The 19,967-nt window shown below is 41.3% G+C and overlaps 1 protein-coding gene across 2 annotated transcripts in view; it reads left to right on the top strand.

Moving 5' to 3' along the window:
- Nucleotides 1-19,967, top strand: part of megf6a (multiple EGF-like-domains 6a) — a 99,069-nt gene that overhangs the window by 47,314 nt on the left and 31,788 nt on the right. For both annotated transcript variants that reach the window (XM_079588568.1, XM_079588569.1), the window contains 13 exons: nt 18-146; nt 224-352; nt 646-774; nt 1,517-1,645; nt 1,803-1,931; nt 2,034-2,162; nt 2,237-2,365; nt 2,455-2,586; nt 3,060-3,188; nt 4,158-4,286; nt 4,365-4,493; nt 4,666-4,794; nt 4,897-5,025. In XM_079588568.1, coding sequence (XP_079444694.1) covers nt 18-146; nt 224-352; nt 646-774; nt 1,517-1,645; nt 1,803-1,931; nt 2,034-2,162; nt 2,237-2,365; nt 2,455-2,586; nt 3,060-3,188; nt 4,158-4,286; nt 4,365-4,493; nt 4,666-4,794; nt 4,897-5,025 — 1,680 coding nt within the window. The remainder of the gene's footprint in view (nt 1-17; nt 147-223; nt 353-645; nt 775-1,516; nt 1,646-1,802; nt 1,932-2,033; nt 2,163-2,236; nt 2,366-2,454; nt 2,587-3,059; nt 3,189-4,157; nt 4,287-4,364; nt 4,494-4,665; nt 4,795-4,896; nt 5,026-19,967) is intronic.

Raw genomic sequence — 19,967 nt, forward strand, 5'->3', positions numbered from 1 at the left:
TTTGTTGTGTTTTCTAGAGTGTCCCCGTGGTTTCTTCGGCCAGGGCTGCCGCCACAGATGCCAGTGTGAGAATGAAGCAGCGTGCGAGCATGTGAGCGGTGCCTGTACTTGTTTACAAGGCTGGACTGGGACGTACTGTGAAAAACGTAGGAAAAATTTCTGGTTATGTGCTACATATCTTTAAATCTAGTCCACTTAACCTGTTTAAATGTATCTTCAACAGCATGTCCTGAGGGCTTTCACGGTTTCGAGTGCCAGCAGAAGTGCCAGTGCTTGAATGGTGGCCGTTGTCGCCCCGTGACTGGAGACTGCCAGTGTCCCTCCGGCTGGGTCGGGCCCCTCTGCAACACCAGTGAGTCATTTTACTGCAGTCAACATCCCATGACAATGAATGGTAACAAGAAGCATGTTCAAAGCATTCCCTCTCTCTTTCGTGTAAGGTGAAAGACAAGTAGAGCAATAAAACAGATGCTTTGAATTTGTGTCTCAGTGGATCGGCACACTTTGCATGGCGGCGATGCCTCGTCCTCGAATGCCTTTGATGTGGAATCCTGGTGGCATTGTATTTCAGGATGTATTGCACTACCTTGTGTTGTTTCAAAAAAACAAAACATAGTTTTATTGATTATATTTGTCTTGCTGTAGCATGCGAAGCTGGCACCTATGGACCTGGCTGCATTCAAACCTGTACCTGCCACAATAATGGCAGCTGTGACCCTGCTGATGGGCGATGTGAGTGTGGAGCAGGATGGACAGGGAACAGCTGTGAACAAGGTGATGTTTTTAATGTAACTGTCCTCACAAACCCCCACAAAAACATAACTACATTGGTTAGTCACCCCACTCACCAACGGGTGGCATCGATGAGTCCAACCCATCAATCTTCCCCGGGTTAACATCAGCTGTTTTTACCTTTAACCTTATGCGCTGTTCTCGTAAGGTGTACATTTAGGATGTTTGGGTTCTCCAGAGACCCTTGACAGTAAAATGTGATTTTGTAATATCTCTTTTTTTTTCTATTAATGTTTTTACTCTACAGTTGTGATTTTTTTATGTTTGGGTTTATTTAAAATAACAACATTTTATGTAAAATTTGCTCTGAAGACGATCTATATTTCTCAGTTTCGTATATGATGATAACATGAAAAATGTGCCATAGTTTATTAGAAGATTGCTACCATCTACTGAAAAACAAACACTTTTAAAATTAATTTTGAAAATTAAACCGTATGCTAGAGAAGTTCTCGAATACAGTTTTGCGCATGAATGCTAGATGTAATTACTCTTGCTGTTTGTGTTTATGCTATAATGTTGCTTAAGTGCTATTTTTGTTCATCAGCTTTTTTTTAATAATATCATGTAACACCCAATGGTCAAAAAATTAAGGCACACAGTGTCTGTATATATTATTGATTTATTATTTTGATAAATATCCAAATATATGCAATTCATTTATAAAAATATTCTTATGTTCAAAATGTTTTATAATAATAAGAAGAATTGTGTGTGTTCCCAGAGTGTCCAGCTGGCTGCTATGGTGTGGGCTGTCACCAGCACTGCCTGTGCCAGAATGGAGGGTCATGTGACCGGATCAGTGGGCACTGCACATGTCTTAGTGGATGGACTGGAGTGGCCTGTGAACTGGGTAAGACAGACCAAACCGTTTACTGTAGCATTTAAAGTAATTCAAATGACACTGTGCATTAAACTGTTCGGCCAAAGTTCATGTGATTTTTACATTTTTTATTTTATTGTTTTTTTTCTCCGCCCCCAAACGTCCTATTTATGTTTTGTGTTTTCAGAATGTGCTTTGGGAGACTTTGGCATGGAGTGTCAACACAAATGTGAGTGTGAGAATGGTGGCGTGTGTGACCGACAGAGTGGCAAGTGTTCCTGTCCAGCAGGCTGGATGGGCACACGCTGTGAGACGGGTAATAAACATCATACGCTGATCTTATCATAATGTTAGCTGAAAAAAATGACCATAAGGAAGATGACATGTACATTAATCCCATTCTGTGTGTTCTGATCAGCATGTACTGAAGGCTTATATGGGCCAGGCTGTAAGGAGCATTGCAGGTGTGATCATAACGCCCCATGTCATCACATCACTGGCTCCTGCATGTGTCCGGCAGGCTGGAGAGGCTCGCACTGCGAGAAAAGTAATTTTCCCCAATGTCTGTCAATTGCCCCCTGCTGGGTAACTCAAATGAGTAACTCATCTGTGCTCTTTCAGTTTGTTTGCCCGGTTCCTATGGGAAGCGATGTGCTCAGCGATGCCACTGTCCTCGCGCCACTTCCTGTAACCATGTGACCGGGGAGTGTGGCTGCCCACCTGGTTTCACTGGTAACGGCTGTGAGCGAAGTGAGTGATTATCTATAGATCTCATCACATTTACAGTAAAATGTCTTTGACAGCACATGAGCGAAAGTGTTTGTTGCTCTGCTCTGCAGTGTGTCAGTCAGGTACGTTTGGACTGAACTGTAACCAGGTGTGCCAGTGCTCTGAGGTGAATCAGCTCTGTCACCCCGTCACCGGTGTGTGTTACTGTGCTCCAGGATACCATGGCAACACGTGCGATACAGGTGTGCCCTTCATGACACCTTCTTTCATCTTATGGCCAATTCACACTGTACCGACAGACCAGCGGTGACAGTCAGATTACAGCACGTCACTTCACAGACATTCTAATTCCGATTCAGCGTGTTCAGTCGGAGAAAACACACTGATCCGATAAAACCTGTCCAAGTGTCTGCTGCCGTCTGTCGGTGCGGTGTGAATTGGCATTTGAAAAGGTTTGAGATGAGCAGAAAAGATTCAACATGTGACAATAGGGCAGTATGGGAAACAAAATTATGAATTTATGAATACACCAGATAGGCCAAATATGCCTTTATGTAATTGTATACAGGCATTATCATATCACAAGTGTTGATTTGTATTAAAACAGATTTCAACTTTTATTTTTTTAAATGTCATAACCTTTTTGAAGAAACACATTCTATGAAGTTTTAAAGGTCATAATCGTCATTGTGCCATTGATGCCTCGTTGTTTTAGAGTGTGAGGCGGGACGTTATGGTCCCAACTGTGAAAAGGAGTGCCAGTGTCTGAATAACGGAGTGTGCAAGACCAGCACGGGCACCTGCACCTGCCCAGCAGGATACATTGGACCAAACTGCAATATCAGTTAGTCACACTTTTACAATTTTCATTTATTGTTCATTTCAAGATTTAACCCTCTGGACCTCTTGGTTTAGGTGCCACACTCTGCTCCTTCTCGGTCAAAAGTGACCAAAGCCTTGAAATGTAACACCGCCCCCCCATCCAATCATATTTTGTTATTATTATTTAGAATTTTGAGGGAATTTTATAATACTATGCGCATTGTATGCAATATTTATATGAAAAAAGTATAAGCTATTTTTCCATTAGAATTTTTTTTTCAATAAATGCAATATTTCACAATAAAATAGAGTGAAGGCCTTTAAAATCTTTTATTTATTTTTTAAAGGGAGAATAGTGCCATCTGGAGGCGTTAAAAATAAAAACTTTTTTAGACTGAATTTCATCATTTTATTAGGTTTTGCAATTATATATATATTTAGACATTCTAAAAGACTACTTTTTGTCAAGATTTAGATTTTTCTTGTCAGATAAGTATCAGGTTTTGCATTATGATTACAATCAAACATTAACAGGGAACACGTGGAAAGCATTTTTGTTAGTATTTGATAATTACAAATCTAACAAAATAAGGAATGGATAGCAATAATTCTTCATTGCTGTGCACTTTTTTTCCTGCACAGTGACTGATTTGTAGTTTGTACCACCAAAAGATTCTCTGAGTTTTCGTTTTTATTTCATATTTCCCATTCATTTCGTATATCGGTCATTTTAAACCGCGAAGGAGCCAAGTGTGACTTTTTAAAATGTTTTTTACCCTTAAACATATCCAAATCATTTCCATGATTTTTCTTTTTTTTTCTTTTTGGTGTTTACATAGCTAATGCGACAAAAGTCACCAAGAGTCAACCCATTCCGATGAAGCAAAAAAAATAAAAACATAATTATTTTTTTCGGTCACTTCTGACCAAAGAGGGCCGTAGGTTTAAGAAAGGTGAGTGTGATCACTAACAGACTGTTCTCTCTCTAAAGCCTGTCCGTTAGGCCGCTACGGGCAAGACTGTGTACGAGTAGCTTTGTGTGGTGAAGGGGCCCGGAGCGATCCGGTCACAGGCAGATGTGTGTGCAAAGCTGGCCAGCGAGGGGAAGACTGTGGGAAAGGTCTGACAGTATCTCTGCTAAAACTGAGGGTGGGGGGATTGAGTTTGTATGCAATAAGCTGATGTAATTGTGTCTCAGGCTGTGCTAAGGGCTGGTTCGGGGAAGACTGTGCTCAGCGCTGTAACTGCAGTAATGGAGGAGTGTGTGACGCTGTTACAGGAAACTGCACCTGTGGGCTGGGCTGGACAGGAGACAGCTGTGATATAGGTCAGCACAGATTTTGCACAGGTTACCCAAACATGAAAATTTAAATTCTGCTAACGCACCTTTTATCAATATTTTACACCTGTGATGCACCAATATAAAAATTCAAGCCAATAATTAATTTCAGCCTAAATGTAAAATTCTGAAATCAAATCAAATGTGTTGTGTTGATCAGAGTGTCCCAGAGGGAGATTTGGTGCTGACTGCAGGGAAATGTGTGACTGTCAAAATAACGGCACTTGTGACAGAGTGACGGGAGAGTGTCACTGTCCTCCTGGATACTATGGACATCTCTGTGAACATGGTGAGAAAACACAGGATCTTTTTCATAGAATTTTGTATCCTGACTATTTTAGTCAGTGATTTTTGTGATGATTCTTAATGTTTATTTTATTTGAATCAAAAGCATGCCCTGTTGGTTTCCATGGTCATCGCTGCCAGCTTCTGTGTGACTGCCGTGCCAATGCACCGTGTGACCCTGGAACGGGCCGCTGCCTCTGTCCTCAAGGTTACCAAGGACTCCGCTGTGATAGAGGTACAGAGCAGCTCTTGTATGATGTTACATGTATATAAGTTTGGGGTCGGTTTTTGAGTCTTATATTTTTCAATCTAGCCACATTTTTTAAAAGTCTCTTATTCTCACTCTCTCTTTTTTTTTTTTTTTTTTTTTTTTTTTACAAAATACAGTAATAACATTTATATTGTGAAATATTATTAAAATTTAAAATAGCCATTTTCTATTTGACTATATTTAGGGCCCAAGCCTTGAAAAGGCGAAGGCCCTATTGTTTTCCTTCGGATTATTAGGGCCCAAGCCTTGAAAAGGCGAAGGCCCTATTGTTTTCCTTCGGATTATTATTATTATTATTATTATTATTAGGGCCCAAGCCTTGAAAAGGCGAAGGCCCTATTGTTTTCCTTCGGATTATTATTATTATTATTAGGGCCCAAGCCTTGAAAAGGCGAAGGCCCTATTGTTTTCCTTCGGATTATTATTATTATTATTATTATTATTATTATTATTATTATTATTATTATTTTTCTTACGACTATTCGGGCACTTTTGGGTCTCTTAACGTGCTCAAAAACTCTTGAAACTTTGCACAAATGTCAGAACCCGCGGCCATTAGAGCCGGACTGAAGCTGGGACCCGGGCGTGGCAGGGGGGCTCGACAGCGCCCCCTGGAACGCGGTCCGAAAACTTGGTCCATAAATCAAACACGCTTGCGTGTAATAATATGAAACTCGGTACACTTATAGATCTCATCGGTTCATATATCCTTCGTGCTCTGACTTTTTACCCCAGCCCAACAGGAAGTCGGCTATTTGGCGTAGTTTAAAAAACACATGCAATGGAATTTAAAATACTCCTCCTAGAAAATGCAACCAATCACCACGAAACTCCGTGTGCATGAAGTCAAGACATGGAGGATGAAAAATTGCTAGGGGATTTTTGATATCTCGAACGGTTTGGCCGTGGCGAGGAAACGAATTTATGGCGAATATTGGAAACAGGAAGTGTGTTATAACATCCTCATACATTAACTGATCTTGATGAAACTTCAGCAGTGTGTTCGCTGTAAGAGGCCGATCACATGGATGTGACTATTGTGAGTCAAAGTTATAGCGCCACCAACTGGCAGCAGGAAGTGTGTCACTTTCAAAATGCTTTAAAATCACCCTCTTATTTTTATCCGATTTGCTTCAAACTTTATGTGTATAATGTAAACACACGGCAGATGTAGACCTGTGAAAGGATTATTGATTTCTTTAATACTGTCGCCATGGCAACGCAGCAAACTTTAATATTCTTTTTTAAAGTTTTTGAGACTCTTAACATGCTTGAAATTGCATGAAACTCGACAGACACTTTACATTTATTGCCTAGTACACTTGTGCAAAGTTTCAGAAACGGGCGTGGTAAGGGGCTCAGTAGCGCCACCTTTAGTCAAAAATGGGGTATTAGTTTTACCTACAGTAACAAAAATCAGTATTTATATTTATCTCCCCGAGCCGGACAACTTTCTAATTTACAGTCATTAGCTCCGACCAACAGGAAGTCAGATATTTTGGTTTGAATGTGATTTGTTGGGAATTTTGCCAGTCTCTCTCAGTGTCTGTGTGTGTGAGAGAGGAGGGGGGCTTTATTTTAACCCTTTCTCTGCTGTGTGGGACTTCTCGGGCACTTTTGGGGCCCTTAACGTGCTCGAAAACTCTTGAAACTTTGCACACAGGTCAGAACCCGCGGCCATCAGGGCCGGCCTGAAGCTGGTACCCGGGCGTGGCAGGGGAGCTCAACAGCGCCCCCTTGAACGTGGTCCGAAAACTTGGTCCATATATCAAACACGTTTGCATGTAATAATATGAAACTCGGTACACATATAGATCTCATCGGGCCGAACAACTTTCGTGCTCTAAGTTTTACGCCAGTCCAACAGGAAGTCGGCTATTATGGGTTGTTTAAAAACGAATCCCCCTGGAAATTTATATACTCCTCCTAGAAAATTCTTTCGATCGCCACCAAACTCAGTCAACATGAAGTCAAGACATGGAGGATGCTAAATTGCGGACGGATTTTTGATATCTCGAACGGTTTGGCCGTGGCGAGGAAACGAATTTATGGCGAGAAAAGAGAAACACGATGTGTTATAACGTCTTCATACATTAACTGATCTTGATGAAACTTCAGTAGTGTGTTTTTTGTAAGAGGGCGATCACATGGATGTAACTAATGTGAGTCAAAGTTATAGCGCCACCAACTGGCAGCAGGAAGTGTGTTACTTTCAAGATGCTTTTGACTAAAGTGGGGGGGTTATTTTTACCTACAGTCACAAAACTCGGTATGTATATTGTGCTTATCGAGCCGGACAACTTTCTCATTTACAGTCATTAGCTCCGACCAACAGGAAGTCAGATATTTTGGTTTGAATGTGGTTTTGTCTCTCTCCGACAGAGTTCCCCCTGCCATTCTGTGTGTGTGTGTGTGTGTGCGTGTGTGCGTGTGTCTGTCTGTCTGACACTCTCCTCCCCCCCCCCCCCCCCCCCCCCCCCCGTGTGTGTCTGTGCGGGGAGGGGAGGGAGGGAGGGCACACACACAGACAGCCCCCCTGTCTCTGTGTGTGTGGGGAGGGGGGCAGAAAGACTCTATTAAAAATAGGTATATTGTGCCATCTAGTGTTTTATACTATGTATACATGTGTTTTTTTCTTTTAAACAAGTGTTTTAAAGTACAGTAATTTCAATGAATATATATACCACACTTCATATGAATTTTTGGTCTTGTGTACAATGGCTGCTGATTTCATGTGTCCGTTACCGTTAAGTCTATGAGACTGTAGGGTGTCTAATTTTTCATTTTAGGTTGCAGAAGGGTGTTCACGCATACTTTGTGGTTGATATGTGCCCTCGATGCGCACTTTTGCAGAACCCACACTGATGCAAGCTCTAAAGCAGACTTCTTCTCGACAGTCAAAGCGGAGTTACGTTATTGCCCATCGTGCACAGGAACCCTAAAGGCACCGGGGTGGCGGTTTTTTATATATATATATATATATATATATATATATATATATATATATATATATATATATATATATATATATATATATATAAATAAATATAGCTGCAAGCAGCGATGGAGGGCCCAAGCCGGTGGCACCGCCACCTCGGTGCCTTTAGTGCAACTAAAGGCACCGGGGTGGCGGTGCCACCGGCTTGGGCCCGTAATCGCTGCTTGCAGCTATATTTATTATTATTATTATTATTATTATTATTATTATTATTATTATTATTTTTCTTACGACTATTCGGGCACTTTTGGGTCTCTTAACGTGCTCAAAAACTCTTGAAACTTTGCACAAATGTCAGAACCCTTTTTTGATATCTCGAACGGTTTGGCCGTGGCGAGGAAACGAATTTATGGCGAATATTGGAAACAGGAAGTGTGTTATAACATCCTCATACATTAATTGATCTGGATGAAACTTCAGCAGTGTGTTCGCTGTAAGAAGCCGATCACATGGATGTGACTATTGTGAGTCAAAGTTATAGCGCCACCAACTGGCAGCAGGAATTGTGTCACTTTCAAAATGCTTTAAAATCACCCTCTTATTTTTACCCGATTTGCTTCAAACTTTATGTGTATAATGTAAACACACGGCAGATGTAGACCTGTGAAAGGATTATTGATATCTTAAATACTGTTGCCATGGCAACGCAGCAAACTTTAATATTCTTTTTTAAAGTTTTTGAGACTCTTAGCATGCTTGAAATTGCATGAAACTCGACAGACACTTTACATTTATTGCCTAGTACACTTGTGCAAAGTTTCAGAAACGGGCGTGGTAAGGGGCTCAGTAGCGCCACCTTTAGTCAAAAATGGGGTATTAGTTTTACCTACAGTAACCAAACTCGGTACGTATATTCTTCTCTTCGATCCGGACAACTTTCTAATTTACAGTCATTAGCTCCGACCAACAGGAAGTCAGATATTTTGGTTTGAATGTGAGTTTTGGTATATTTTAGACTCCGAGTTTTTAGCGGTGGTTTATTTTATTCACACCAAACTTTTTCAACATGATGAAAATACATTAAAGATGCTAAATTGTGAACGGATATTAAATATCTCAAACGGTTTTGCTATGGCGAGGGATTAAAGTAATGTCCAAAAAAGGAAACACTAAAAGCCTCATATCTTCTAAAAAATGTATTATACACCATTTATTTCTATATAAAAGTATACAAATATCAGAACTAAACCCATTTTGTTCTTTTATTTCAATTTAAGAATTATGTATAAGTTAAAAAACAGCCAGAATGCACTTTTTAAGTCAAAAAATAAGTCATACATAGGGCAATACTGCCCTCTTGTGGTCAAAATCGGGTAGGCCCATTGTATATTGTATCTATATAAATAGTGACTGTTAGAATATTTTCCTACCAGTTAATCGATGTGCAATTAAAGCGGGGGCTTTTAAATCGCTAACTTAAAAGCCAAAGTAAGTACTGGACGTCCAGTAGGAATGAACTAAAACACATTCACTCTGTTCTGCTCGTTCCTCGCCGTGAACGCGTTATTGCCCGTGCAGCCGTGAGCATTTAGTTTAATTTTAAACATAGCGCCATTTCGGGGGTGGGATTGCTTGAATTGCGTGTTCAATAGCCTATTATTCTTAATCTTTTCAGTCAGCTTTTCACCCATGATTAATGAAATTGGACTCCTTGTGCTGATGTTTGCTGCGACTCATTCAGCTCACGATTTATTAAGCGGACACGTTCAGGTTTTAATAGGCTAGTGCCCACTATATTTGAATATCTGTATATTGTAATATCTATACCTAGTCACACCCTACTCTTATTAAATGTATGCTTCATAGTTCATTTTTAATTTCTAAATTTGATCAATAAATTAAATTATTTAGAATAATAAGACACTATAGGACTGTTAGCCTACCCTGTGGCTGATCAAATTAAATATTTTACACTGAAAAATAACAATGCATTAAATAATGTTTTAAGATTGTTTTAAATATAAGTTAATTAACGATCGTTGCAAAGAATGAAAGGCTACTTTTAAACATAACACTAAACCTCCTATAGGTGTCGCCAGGCGACCGTCTTAATGAGCGAGTCATTGATTCATTCGTTCAAACGAGTCGTTCGAACGACTGAGTCATTCATGAATGACACAGATCTTTATGGATTGATCATTGAATCTTTGAGTCAAGCGATTCTTTCAAAATGCGGAATCATTCACTAATGAAAAAACACGACCGTCTTAATGAGCGAGTCATTGATTCATTCGTTCGAACGACTGAATCATTCATGAATGACACAGTTCTTTATGGATTGATCATTGAATCTTTGAGTCAAGCGATTCTTTCAAAATGCGGAATCATTCACTAATGAAAAAACACTGTGAGATGCGCGATGGTTCTGCTGTGATCTTTGTTTAACTATTTTCGCTGCTGAAACAGAACAAAAACAGTCAACATTGTTGTGTGTGTGTGTGATTTTGGTTGGGTGACATTTGTATGTTACAGTTTGACAAGAATTTATAGTTTAACAAAAGCACAATGTTGTGTTTTATTGCAAGTGCACACAAATATAAGGAAACACTTTGCAGTTTGAATGATGTCCTGTATGAACAAAATGACGGAGTATGTTTTTATGTCTCCATTTTTCGATCGATCCTCGTACACACACACACACACACACACACACACACACACACACACACACACACACACACACACACACACACACACACACACACACTGCAATCTTGACATCGCAGCCACACACACAGACAGCCCCTCCTGTGTTTGTCTGTGTGGGGAGGGGGGCAGAAAGACTATTAAAAATAGGTATATTGTGCCATCTAGTGTTTTATACTATGTATAAATGTGTTTTTTCTTTTAAACAAGTGTTTTAAAGTACACTAATTTCAATTAATTCAATGCTGCATTTTTATGTATATTTAAACATTATCAAAGACTACTTTCTGTCAAAGTTAGGATGTTATTTTTTTAGTTTCAAAAGTTATCTGTCTCTGTCGGCCATTCCCCTCCCCTATTCCTGTTTTTCATTGCACGCTTTTAAATGTAAAAAAATCTTTCTGTTTTGATATATTTAAACTTTTTAAAAAATCTAGCAAAAAATGCGCCTTTTTGCACAACCCATTTTTTATTTTTTTTTATTTTTTCACTGTTCTAATCAGGTCAGGCAAGTCAAATGATCTGTCTTGTCCCTTAAAAAAATTAATATATATATATACCACACTTCATATGAATTTTTGGTCTTGTGTACTTACAATGGCTGCTGATTTCATGTGTCCGTTAAGTCCATGAAACTGTAGGGTGTCTAATTTTCATTTTAGTTTTCAGAACGGTGCTCACGCCCTCGATGCGCACTTTTGCAGAACCCACACTGATGCAAGCTCTAAAGCGGAGATACGTTATTGCCCGTTGTGCACAAGAACCCTAAAGGCACCGGGGTGGCGGTTTTTTATATATATATATATATATATATATATATATATATATATATATATATATATATATATATAAATAAATATAGCTGCAAGCAGCGATGGAGGGCCCAAGCCGGTGGCACCTCCACCCTGGTGCCTTTAGTGCAACTAAAGGCACCGGGGTGGCGGTGCCACCGGCTTGGGCCCGTAATCGCTGCTTGCAGCTATATTTAGGGCCCAAGCCTTGAAAAGGCGAAGGCCCTATTGTTTTCCTTCGGATTATTATTAGGGCCCAAGCCTTGAAAAGGCGAAGGCCCTATTGTTTTTCTTCGGATTATTATTTATTATTATTATTATTAGGGCCCAAGCCTTGAAAAGGCGAAGGCCCTATTGTTTTTCTAAGGATTATTCTTCTTCTTCTTCTTCTTCTTATTATTATTATTAGGGCCCAAGCCTTGAAAAGGCGAAGGCCCTATTGTTTTCCTTCGGATTATTCTTCTTTATTATTATTATTTATTATTTATTATTATTATTATATTACTACCTTTTGGGCACTTTTGGGGGCCTTAACGTGCTCAAAAACTCTTGAAACTTTGCACAAATGTCAGAACCCGCGGCCATTAGAGCTGGACTGAAGCTGGTACCCGGGCGTGGCAGGAGGGCTCGACAGCGCCCCCTGGAACGCGGTCCGAAAACTTGGTCCATAAATCAAACACGCTTGCGTGGAATAATATGAAACTCGGTACACTTATAGATCTCATCGGTTCATATATCCTTCGTGCTCTGACTTTTTACCCCAGCCCAACAGGAAGTCGGCTATTTGGCGTAGTTTAAAAAACACATGCAATGGAATTTAAAATACTCCTCCTAGACGATTCAACCAATCACCACGAAACTCGGTGTGCATGAAGTCAAGACATGGAGGATGAAAAATTGCCAGGGGATTTTTGATATCTCGAACGCTTTGGCCGTGGCGAGGAAACAAATTTATGGCGAATATTGGAAACAGGAAGTGTGTTATAACATCCTCATACATTAATTGATCTTGATGAAACTTCAGCAGTGTGTTCGTTGTAAGAGGCCGATCACATGGATGTGACTATTGTGAGTCAAAGTTATAGCGCCACCAACTGGCAGCAGGAAGTGTGTCACTTTCAAAATGCTTTGAATTCACCCTCTTATTTTTACCCGATTTGCTTCAAACTTTATGTGTATAATGTAAACACACGGCAGATGTAGACATGTGAAAGAATTATTGATATCTTAAATACTGTTGCCATGGCAACGCTTTAAACTTTTATATTCTTTTTGGGTGCATTTGAGGCTCTTAACATGCTTCAAATTGCATGAAACTCAACATGCATATCAGATTTATTAGGTACTAGGCATGTGTGAAGTTTCAGAAACGGGCGCGGTGGAGGGGCTCAGTAGCGCCACCTTTAGTCAAAAATGGGGTATTAGTTTTACCTACAGTAACAAAAATCGGTAATTATATTTATCTCCCCGAGCCGGACAACTTTCTAATTTACAGTCATTAGCTCTGACCAACAGGAAGTCAGATATTTTGGTTTGAATGTGATTTGATGGGAATTTTGCCAGTCTCTCTCAGTGTCTGTGTGTGTGAGAGAGGAGGGGGGCTTTATTTTAACCCTTTCTCTGCTGTGTGGGACTTCTCGGGCACTTTTGGGGCCCTTAACGTGCTCGAAAACTCTTGAAACTTTGCACACAGGTCAGAACCTGCGGCCATCAGGGCTGGGCTGAAGCTGGTATCCGGGCGTGGCAGGGGAGCTCAACAGCGCCCCCTTGAACGTGGTCCGAAAAACTTGGTCCATATATCAAACACGTTTGCATGTAATAATATGAAACTCGGTACACATATAGATTTAATCGGGCCGAACAACTTTCGTGCTCTAAGTTTTACGCCAGTCCAACAGGAAGTCGGCTATTATGGGCTGTATGAAAATGCATGCCCCTGGAATTTGATATACTCGTCCAAGAAAAATTATCCTATCGCCACCAAACTCGGTCAGCATGAAGTCAAGACATTGAGGACGCTAAATTGCGGACGGATTTTTGATATCTCGAACGGTTTGGCCGTGGCAAGGAAACGAAGTTATGGCGAGAAAAGAAAAACACAATGTGTTATAACGTCTTCATACATTTATTGATCTTGATGAAACTTCAGCAGTGTGTTTGTTGTAAGAGGGCGATCACATGGATGTGACTATTGTGAGTCAAAGTTATAGCGCCATCAACTGGCAGCAGGAAGTGTGTTACTTTCAAGATACTTTTGACTAAAGTGGGTGGGTTATTTTTACCTACAGTCACAAAACTCGGTCTGTATATTGTGCTTATCGATCCGGACAACTTTCTAATTTACAGTCATTAGCTCCAACCAACAGGAAGTCAGATATTTTGGTTTGAATGTGGTTTTGTCTCTCTCTGACAGAGTTCCCCCTGCCATTCTCTGTGTGTGTGTGTGGGGTGTGTGGGGTGGGGGGTGGGGGGGGGTGGGGGGGTGGAGGGCACACACACACAGACAGCCCCCCCCTTTTCTGTGTGTGTTTGGAGGGGAGCAGAAAGACTCACACTGATGCAAGCTCTAAAGCAGACTTCTTCTCGACAGTCAAAGCGGGGTTACGTTATTGCCCGTCGTGCACAGGAACCCGAAAGGCAACGGGGTGGCGGCTTTTTATATATATATATATATATATATATATATATATATATATATATATATATATATATATATAAATAAATATAGCTGCAAGCAGCGATTACGGGCCCAAGCCGGTGGCACCGCCACCCTGGTGCCTTTATTATTCTTCTTTATTATTATTATTATTATTATTATTTTACTACCTTTTGGGCACTTTTGGGGGCCTTAACGTGCTCAAAAACTCTTGAAACTTTGCACAAATGTCAGAACCTGCGGCCATCAGGGCCCGACTGAAGCTGGGACCCGGGCGTGGCAGGGGGGCTCGCCAGCGCCCCCTGGAATGGGATTCAAAAACATGTCCATATCTCAAACACGCTTGCATGTAATAATATGAAACTCGATACACATATAGATCTCATCGGGCCAAACAACTTTCGTGCTCTAAGTTTTACGCCAGTCCAACAGGAAGTCGGCTATTATGGGCTGTATGGAAACGCATGTTCTGGCATTTGAAACACTTGTCCTAGAGAATTCATCGGATGACCACGAAACTCGGTGTGCATGAAGTCAAGACATGGAGGATGCTAAATTGCGAGGGGATTTTTGATATCTCGAACGGTTTGGCCGTGGCGAGGAAACAAATTTATGGCGAATATTGGAAACTGTTGTGTTATAACATCCTCATACATTAACTGATCTTGATGAAACTTCAGCAGTGTGTTTGTTGTAAGAGGCCGATCACATGGATGTGACTATTGTGAGTCAAAGTTATAGCGCCACCAACTGGCAGCAGGAAGTGTGTCACTTTCAAAATGCTTTGAAATCACCCTCTTATTTTTACCCGATTTGCTTCAAACTTCATCTGTATAATGTAAACACACGGCAGATGTAGACCTGTGAAAGGATTATTGATATCTTAAATACTGTTGCCATGGCAACGCATCAAACTTTAATATTCTTTTTGGGTGCATTTGAGGCTCTTAACATGCTTCAAATTGCATGAAACTCAACATGCATATCAGATTTATTAGGTACTAGGCATGTGTGAAGTTTCAGAAACGGGCGCGGTGGAGGGGCTCAGTAGCGCCACCTTTAGTCAAAAATGGGGTATTAGTTTTACCTACAGTAACAAAAATCGGTATTTATATTTATCTCCCCGAGCCGGACAACTTTCTAATTGACAGTCATTAGCTCCGACCAACAGGAAGTCAGATATTTTGGTTTGAATGTGATTTGATGGGAATTTTGCCAGTCTCTCTCAGTGTCTGTGTCTGTGAGAGAGGAGGGGGGCTTTATTTTAACCCTTTCTCTGCTGTGTGGGACTTCTCGGGCACTTTTGGGGCCCTTAACGTGCTCGAAAACTCTTGAAACTTTGCACACAGGTCAGAACCTGCGGCCATCAGGGCTGGGCTGAAGCTGGTACCCGGGCGTGGCAGGGGAGCTCAACAGCGCCCCCTTGAACGTGGTCCGAAAAACTTGGTCCATATATCAAACACGTTTGCATGTAATAATATGAAACTCGGTACACATATAGATTTAATCGGGCCGAACAACTTTCGTGCTCTAAGTTTTACGCCAGTCCAACAGGAAGTCGGCTATTATGGGCTGTATGAAAATGCAAGCCCCTGGAATTTGATATACTCCTCCAAGAAAAATTATCCTATCGCCACCAAACTCGGTCAGCATGAAGTCAAGACATTGAGGACGCTAAATTGCGGACGGATTTTTGATATCTCGAACGGTTTGGCCGTGGCGAGGAAACGAAGTTATGGCGAGAAAAGAAAAACACAATGTGTTATAACGTCTTCATACATTTATTGATCTTGATGAAACTTCAGCAGTGCGTTTGTTGTAAGAGGGCGATCACATGGATGTGACTATTGTGAGTCAAAGTTATAGCGCCACCAACTGGCAGCAGGAAGTGTGTTACTTTTAAGATACTTTTGACTAAAGTGGGTGGGTTATTTTTACCTACAGTCACAAAACTCGGTCTCTATATTGTGCTTATCGATCCGGACAACTTTCTCATTTACAGTCATTAGCTCCGACCAACAGGAAGTCAGATATTTTGGTTTGAATGTGGTTTTGTCTCTCTCTGACAGAGTTCCCCCTGCCATTCTCTGTGTGTGTGTGTGTGTGTGTGTGTGTGTGGGGAGGGAGGGAGGGAGGGAGGGAGGGAGGGAGGGAGGGCACACACACAGACAGCCCCCCCCTTTTCTGTGTGTGTTTGGAGGGGAGCAGAAAGACTCACACTAGAGTGCGGATCGGGCCAAATTTTTCAGTCCGAGCCCGGCCCGCGTCCGACAGAGCAGTAACCGAACCCGACCCGAGCCCGACAGGCATAAAGATATTTATGTTCGAGCCCGACCCGAGCCCGACAGTTAAAATCCCATTTTTTTCTCATACTAATGACAATTGTACGTTTTTTTGTGTGGAAAGCCCGCTTTTATTAAGCAACTGTAGGAAGGCAATCGGAAATGTCAACAGGACAAGCGCATCAGCGCGCGGAGCAACAAGCGCTCTTAACACCTGGCGCGCGCACATTATGCACGCGTTTCGTTGTCACGGCTACATAAACAAATGTCCGCACACAGGAAGACGGATGTTATGGTAATATTTTACATGTATTTTAATCACAAAAACGAACGTTTGCATCAAGTGAAAGCATCAGGCACATCGGCTACCTACATAATAAGCTGTTTTAAATTTAAAATGTTCAATGCCTTATCGCGCTGATGTGACCGAGCCCGACCCGAACCCGAACATCATTTCTAAATATCTGTCCGAACCCGGCCCGGCCCGTCGGGTACCGGCGGGTCTCGTCGGGCTCGGGTCGGGTATCCATCCTCTAACTCACACTGATGCAAGCTCTAAAGCAGACTTCTTCTCGACAGTCAAAGCGGGGTTACGTTATTGCCCGTCGTGCACAGGAACCCGAAAGACAACGGGGTGGCGGCTTTTTATATATATATATATATATATATATATATATATATATATATATATATATATATATATATATATATATATATAAATAAATATAGCTGCAAGCAGCGATGGAGGGCCCAAGCCGGTGGCAGCGCCAGCCCGGTGCCTTTAGTGTAACTAAAGGCACCAGGGTGGCGGTGCCACCGGCTTGGGCCCGTAATCGCTGCTTGCAGCTATATTTATTATTATTATTATTATTTTACTACCTTTTGGGCACTTTTGGGGGCCTTAACGTGCTCAAAAACTCTTGAAACTTTGCACAAATGTCAGAACCCGCGGCCATTAGAGCCGCGCTGAAGCTGGGACCCGGGCGTGGCAGGGGGGCTCGGCAGCGCCCCCTGGAATGGGATTCAAAAACATGTCCATATATCAAACACGCTTGCATGGAATAATATGAAACTCGGTACACTTATAGATCTCATCGGGCCGAACAACTTTCGTGCTCTAAGTTTTACGCCAGTCCAACAGGAAGTCGGCTATTATGGGCTGTATGGAAACGCATGTTCTGGCATTTGAAACACTTCTCCCAGAGAATTCATCCGATGACCACGAAACTCGGTGTGCATGAAGTCAAGACATGGAGGATGCTAAATTGCGGACGGATTTTTGATATCTCGAACGGTTTGGCCGTGGCGAGGAAACGAATTTATGATTAAAAAAGGATGCATAAAGTGTGTTATAACTTAGTTATAGTTTTACCTACAGTTACAAAACTCAGCGTGTATATTGATATTATCAAGCCGAACAACTTTCTAATTTACAGTCATTAGCTCCGACCAACAGAAAGTCAGATATTGTGGTTTGAATGTGAATTGTGTCTCTCTCTGTCTCTCTGCTATTCTGTGTGTGTGTGTCTGTCTGTGTGGGGTGGGGAGGGGAGGGGGGGATCTGTGTATGTGTGTGTGTGTGAGTGTGTGTGAGGAGGGGGGCTAGTTTAGTTTAACCCTTTCTCTGCTGTGTGCAAAATCTCGGGCACTTTTTAGGCCCTTAACGTGCTCGAAAACTCTTGAAATTTTGCACACAGGTCAGAACCCATCAGGGCCGGGCTGAAGCTGGTACCCGGGCGTGGCAGGGGGGCTCGACAGCGCCCCCTGGAATGGGATTCAAACACTTGTCCGTATATCAAACATGCTTGCATGTAATAATATGAAACTCGGTACACATTTAGATCTCATCGGGCCGAACAACTTTCGTGCTCTAAGTTTTACGCCAGCCCAACAGGAAGTCGGCTATTGTGGGTGGTATGAAAACGCATGCCCCTGGAATTTGAAACACTCTTTCTAGAAAATTCATCCAATCGCAACCAAACTCGGTCAGCATGACGTCAAGACATTGAGGATACTAAATTGCTGACGGATTTTTGATATCTCGAACAGTTTGGCCGTGGCGAGGAAACAAAATTATGGCGAGAAAAGAGAAACACGATGTGTTATATTGTCTTCATACATTAATTGATCTTGATGAAACTTCAGTTGCGTGTTTGTTGTAAGAGAGCGATCACATGGATGTAACTAATGTGAGTCAAAGTTATAGCGCCACCAACTGGCAGCAGGAAGTGTGTTACTTTTGACAAAAGTGGGGGGGTTAGTTTTACCTACAGTCACAAAACTTGGTATGTATATTGTGCACATCGAGCCGGACAACTTTCTGGTTTACAGTCATTAGCACCGACCAACAGGAAGTCAGATATTTTGGTTTGAATGTGGTTTTGTCTCTCTCTGCCTCTCTCTGACAGAGTTCCCCCAGCCATTCTGTGTGTGTGTGTGTGTGTGTGTGTGTGCGTGTGTGTGTGTGTGTATGTGTGTGTGTGTCTGTGTGGGGAGGGGAGGGAGGGCACACACACACACATAGACAGCCCCCCCTGTGTGTGTCTGTGTGGGGAGGGGAGGGAGGGCACACACACAGACAGCCCCCCTGTCTGTGTGTGTGGGGAGGGGAGCAGAAAGACTATGAACAATTGTGCCATCTAGTGTTTTATACTATGTATAAATGTGTTTTTTATTTTAAACAAGTGTTTTAAAGTACACTAATTTCAATTAATGATATGCTGCATTTTTATGTATATTTAAACATTATCAAAGTTAGGATGTCATTTTTTTAGTTTCAAAACTTATCTGTCTCTGTCTCCCTTTGGCTGTCATTACCCTCCCCTCACTCCCACAGTCTCACTTATTTCTTTCTGTATCAAATAATATTACCATAAACAAAAAGTTTGAGTTTCTTTTTCAATCAATGTATTATGTGTAACTTAAAAATAAGCAGATTAAACAGATATGTTTGAGGGCAAGACATGAAAACGATGAAATATAATATAGTATTAGTAAAAGAGTGCAGTATAGGGTTGGATGAATCAGATAAATAACATATTTTGTTAAAAAAACATTTGGTTAAATAAAATCGAGTGATACATACACTGTAAAAAAAATTGCTGCGATTATTTAGCACAACTTAAAATCCAACATTGTTTCAACTTTAAAAAGTATGTGTTCAAGCTTGACTTAAAATATTAAGTTTAGTTAACTTAAGTTTAGTTTGGTTAAGTTGGATATTTAAGTTATCTCAACAAATTTTAACTAATCGCAGCCACATTTTTTACAGTGTAGGGCTATATTGCCCTCTCGACAGTCAAAGCGGGTTACGTTATTGCCCGTCGTGCACAGGAACCCGAAAGGCAACGGGGTGGCGGCTTTATATATATATATATATATATATATATATATATATATATATATATATAAATAAATATAGCTGCAAGCAGCGATGGAGGGCCCAAGCCGGGGGCAGCGCCAGCCAGGTGCCTTTAGTGTAACTAAAGGCACCAGGGTGGCGGTGCCACCGGCTTGGGCCCGTAATCGCTGCT

This window comes from Phoxinus phoxinus (assembly GCF_949152265.1).
Source record: "Phoxinus phoxinus genome assembly, chromosome: 18".
NCBI lineage: Eukaryota > Metazoa > Chordata > Actinopteri > Cypriniformes > Leuciscidae > Phoxinus > Phoxinus phoxinus.